The 5,286-nt window shown below is 38.9% G+C and overlaps 1 protein-coding gene across 2 annotated transcripts; it reads right to left on the reverse strand.

Annotated features, from left to right (window-relative positions):
- Nucleotides 1-759: 759 nt before the first annotated feature.
- On the reverse strand, nt 760-5,286 carry LOC131306704 (beta-fructofuranosidase, insoluble isoenzyme CWINV3-like). 2 transcript variants are annotated; one of them, XM_058333106.1, is made up of 7 exons: nt 4,808-5,286; nt 4,631-4,639; nt 3,572-4,395; nt 2,891-3,049; nt 2,570-2,808; nt 2,393-2,483; nt 760-1,247 (listed from the first exon to the last, which is right to left on the reverse strand). In XM_058333106.1, exons 1-7 carry the CDS (start codon nt 4,977-4,979, stop codon nt 999-1,001), a joined length of 1,743 nt encoding a protein of 580 aa, XP_058189089.1. In that variant the 5' UTR covers nt 4,980-5,286; the 3' UTR covers nt 760-998. The 2 variants fall into 2 exon arrangements, with proteins under 2 accessions (XP_058189089.1, XP_058189090.1); XM_058333107.1 differs by lacking the exon at nt 4,631-4,639 and having other exon boundaries at nt 4,808-5,285.

The following is a 5,286-nucleotide window of genomic DNA, read 5'->3' on the forward strand; positions in this document are numbered from 1 at the left end:
AGACAACAGCCTAGAAGAAACGCAAAATACTTTCAACCTGTGGCCAACAACAGATTTAGAAGGAATTTTCTTGGCTCTATTGAATCTGAAGGGATGGTGTATGATGATCCAGGCCAAATTCGTCCAACATATTTAAGGGGCAGGTTTAGAGAAGACCTGACTTGGGTGGTGTATTTCAAAGACGAATTTCAGAAAAGAGCTGGAAGTCTCATTCTCAATTGTCATTGATGAAGCTGCTGTTAAGGAATGTTGTTCCTTCAAAGCCCCTGGTCCTCGTGGTTTTTTTTTTTTTACTTAATTTTTCGGTGTATTTGAATATTCTTTCGTAAGTATTTTTCCATCTCCTACGTAATACAGAGTAATAAATTCTTTAATGAATATGCCCCTTTCTCTAGTTATGGAATTGAATATGGGTTTATCCATTATCCGTATGGGTATGAGCTTGTAGACCCTTTTGTACCCGCAATTGGGTATTGGGTTTGGGAATCGGGTAAGGAAAGAGTACCCCTGATCCAGACTCGACCCATTGCCATTCCTGAAGACCGGTCCTAATCATCCAACCAATTATTATTGTCTAATTAACTTAATTTTCCTATAGAATTGATCTTCTCCACAAGGCTTACGTATTGAATAATTCAAATCTCATCAAGAGAGGCGGGCTTCATTGAGGTATTTGGCAATGCAGTTGAAGACTCGAAGTAGTAATAAAGTTAGTAATTTAAGACAATCACCGCATTGTAACAGGAAATAAGCATAGAGTTCACCACACAAACTAGACTTCATTATCGAACACCCAGCCTCCCCACTTACTACCCCGGCGACACTATACACCGGCCATGACCCGTCTTCTTTACCTCCAAATTCCCCTATGCTCCTCAACCCTCACACAAAGGATCTACAATCACATGCAAGATTAACTAACTGCCAACAATTTGTAATTGACACAATGTGGGCAAATTCACCATTTTGCATTTCCAGCTGCTTTTCACAGCAAATAATTAATTCCCAAATAGTAATTTGCTTTGTTGTTCATCATAATTTGAAAAGAGGCTTTCTTCTTTTCTGTACGAGAAGAATTGAGCTTTCTTCATACTCCAAGCACTAAGCTTTGAGATCTTCACACTCTGAGTTCCATTGTTAAATGCATAAAGGTGAGTTTCGTTGTCAATAGCCAACTTTGGGTAAACTCTAGCAGTGATGCATGCGACCCCTTCTCCTCCAAAGCTCTCAACAATGGAGTGATCTATCTGCAAGATAAGTAAGCAATCTGCTCAAGCTAGAGAACAACATCCAACAAAAAATCGCAAAAAGGAAAACGAAAGCAAAACAATGACGAAAATGAAAGCATTTTTGCGGGAATATTTTGTAGTACCCAACAATGAAAAATGGACGTCCTGTAATTGTTTTTGCAACTAGCATTGTAGGTCAATGATCAACCTACACTTGAGATACTATGAGGATCACTATGAATATGGAAACAAGGAACCAAACTAATATGCAATGCGAAAACCAAGGAATGAGGGAGGAAAAATCAACATCAACGACAACTGAAACCAAGTTTTCTGGGTAGTCCAAAAAGGCATCCACTAACACAAAGGGAATGAACGCGCAAGAGAGCTAAAAAGGTGAATCTTTGCTAAGCCCCTGAAAAAAAAATTACCACACCCCAATTCCAAGTTATCTGTCCCAAAATCCAGTTGGAACACACTGAGAATGAATACAGTTTACACAAAAAAACTCCGTCCTAAAACTAATCACATCCAAAATTGGTTTTCTTCAATACCAATCCCAAAACTAACAAGAAAAGAACCAAAAACGGAGTTTTAGGAAGCCAACCACAAGTGCAAAAAAGTCAAAGTTGTCCAAAAGCAAAAACGTCAAAGACTGGAAGCTTGCGCCTGGTGCACTAACTTCCAGTAGGCTTCCTAAGTCCAGAAGCTGACAGTTTGGTGAGTGTGGATGTCTAGAAGTAAAAATAGAGCCAATTTCTAACATATGTTTTATCCATGGTATCCTATTCGGCGCAGTGGGACATGTGTCAGCGACACAAAAGACAAGCTTGAAGTAAAAATTGTCTACTTTGAACTAATTTGCTATTCCACCATCACTTAAACTATAAGAAGTTGTGTCGATCTGTTCATGCTTGACAAAGTGAAAACCAACCTCGAACCCATTTTTAGAGGGTGTTTCCAGTTTCCCCGGAAAGGGAAAAACTTGACCTACCGAGGAATGGTTAAGAATGCAGTACACATTACATACTAGAGAAAATGGTTTTCATATAAACAAACAATACCAAAATGGTACGAATCTTTAATATGAAGTTAGCTTGGCTATTCTACTAATTAATACTAACAGCCATCAACATTGAAAATATACTTCTAAGCAAACGTACCAAGCTTCTGAGCGAAATTGTCTCACTAACAGGATCTACATTTACAAAAGCCCCATATGTTGTTTTCGCAACCTCATCTCTCAAAGAAGACCTGTACATAAAAAAAGAAAAGAAAAGGTCCCAAGCATTAAGATATGATGACTGGAATCGCATGCCTTTTGAGTTTGAATAAGTTACCTGCTCTGATCACTGCACATCAGAACAACATATTTGCTGTGACTTCTGAATATTCGAAAGAAGATTGCAGTTTGCTCTGTCAAGTCCTTTGAAGCCAAAACCAGCAAACCAAATGGCCCGACAAGGCCTTTCACAGATGCTTGGTTTTTGCTACAAAGCAGTTGGGGATCAACCAAATTTTGCTCAATAACTTCGACCTCTTCAAAATTTGGCAACACAAATGAGACCTCCACATCAGCCTTTAAAGAAACAACTCTTTGTTAAAAACAAGTTGTACTATTTGGGGGAAGAATAGGGAATAAATAGGATAAGATTGTTTACCTGCGAAGCAGTAATGTCCACAACTTCAAGCACCGAGCCACCCTTGAGCTCTATATCATGAATGTTAACTTCTTCTGAACGTAGTTTCTCAATTTCTTCAATTGGCCACTGTGCTAATTGCTTTCCACTTTTACCAATGGAAACAGTTCTTGGAAATGACTTTAAGTAAGAAAAAAAAAACTCATGTTATGCTTACATCAACAGATTCTTCCCCGCCAGATATACCATGATGCAGGTTAAAGGAATGGACTCAATTTCCCAATTGACATAGCTAGGAGTATTCTTTGGAACCATAGTTCGATAACAAAAAGAAAAATTGCAGTTTTTGTTTTTTTAGAGATGCTGCTATTGTTCTGATAAGAGTGGTTCCACTTGTGCAATAGAAGATGGAGCTATGTTAAGCTTAAGAACCCAGGCTATCTACCCGTTCAACTTAAATCTCAAGGCCAATGGCAATACCTCGTTTGGTTTTCTAAGAGAAACAAGAAAGCCAGAGGAAATGGAATCCTCCCATTATGTTGGTCAGCTGGAAGACACACACAAGCTTATTTCTTTTCATGCTAGGAAGTAACTCAGAGAAATCAAAGGCCCAAAAAAGTCGGCATGTAGAAAATATAAAGCTTAAACAGTTTTTTCTTTCTTTTTTGTCGGAAAAAACAGTTTGAACCTTCATAATTATACCTGCAGTCCAGTCCAACCCTTCACAGAGCGATCGAATTCACTATCCATCTCGTCTATCCATGCCCATAATACACGCCTCTTTTTTTCACTATCAAGAAACGTCTTTGAACCAAAGAATTTCCCATAATCATACCTCAACTGCAAAGCACTATCCATGAAATCTGTTTCAACCACATATATGTCTGTTTCAGGATCATAGTTTCCCATTACATAGTGATCCTGATGATTGAAACTTGCCTTGAGCACGTAATTAGTACCAGCTTCCCCCTTTGCACTAGACGGGTAAAAATCAGGACATTCCCACATCCCAGTCCTATTTGACGAATGAAGAGGACTCTCACTCCTAGTCCAGTTTATGAAATCTTCACTAGTGTATAGAATTGCAGTTCCATGGCCATTAATCTGGCTTCCAACAATAACCCGCCATCTTTCGTCAGGCCCTTGCCATGCGGTTGTGGGGTCCCTGAAGAAGTTTGGATGAATGCCATCAACCGGAGTCATTATAGGATTATGGGCTGATTTTACCCATTCTATTAGGAATGGATCGGAGAGATTTTTGGGCCTGGCTAAGTTTTGGACTTCGCGATTCTCAGTGTCGCTTCCGGTGTATAGAATGGCAGGTATCTCCCCTGGAAGGATTGTGGTTGAACCGGACCAGCAACCATTGATGTCAAAAGGATGTGTTGGATTAAGAGCATGATCGAGATGAATCCAGTTGATGAGATCATATGATACTGAATGAGCCCATACTATGTTAGCCCAATGTGGTCCATAAGGGTTGTACTGGTAGAAAAAATGATAGATTCCTTTGAAATACATTGGTCCTGTGATACATGAGAAAGGGTATTAAACAGAATCTAGAAGTGTTGTTAAAGTTTCAACTGAACAAGTCTCGAAGAGTAACTATTTTACTCATTCAAAAAGGCATCTATACGATAGACGAGCTTATAATGATGTAATGGTGGTTTGATTAGCAATAGTAACATGAGTAAATCAGATTCTCAACATTAAAACATGAATTTTCAACCCAGGGTTCGAAGTATGATGAGAAGAACTTACCATTAGGATCTGTGGATTCATCACCACCCATTCGCAGTTTTGACCAAGTGAACATGGCATATAACAGGAACATGAATTAGAATCATTATAAGGAGAGCTACGACAAAATTCCAAGAACAAAGGAAAGAAGAAGAAGACAACGGAAATCTTGGAGAGAAGAAAACAAAGAAAGCATACCATTCATCCAGTTCTTCGGGGGTTGGAAGTGGTAGGCAGTTCTGTAGGGCTGTACTTCTTCCACAGTAGGATTAATATCTGTGGCAATGGGAGTGGAAGCCCCAAACTCAACTCCATTACCAATGAGAACAAAAAAGTATAGCCCAAGAACAAAAACAGAAGAGGTCTTCATGCCTCTGTTTAGGCACGCAGGTCAATGGTACCTGCGTTCTCCCCACAGCTAATACAAGTTCACTATCGCTTTTCTGATTATAGACAAGTTAACTATCTGGAAATTCAAAAAAGGTTTCGTTTGGTTCGATCATGCAATTGGGTTTTTCGATTTCCAATATTTCATTTTCGAAGGACAATATGCAGTTATATAATGTATTGGGTATTCAACTTGCATTTTTGTAATCAATACCAACGACTTAGAAAAAAGTAATAACAAATGACCACAAGAAGCCAAATTATGTATACACGATGGTGACACAGCTTTG

The sequence above is a fragment of the Rhododendron vialii genome, chromosome 11a (genome assembly GCF_030253575.1).
Source record: "Rhododendron vialii isolate Sample 1 chromosome 11a, ASM3025357v1".
NCBI lineage: Eukaryota > Viridiplantae > Streptophyta > Magnoliopsida > Ericales > Ericaceae > Rhododendron > Rhododendron vialii.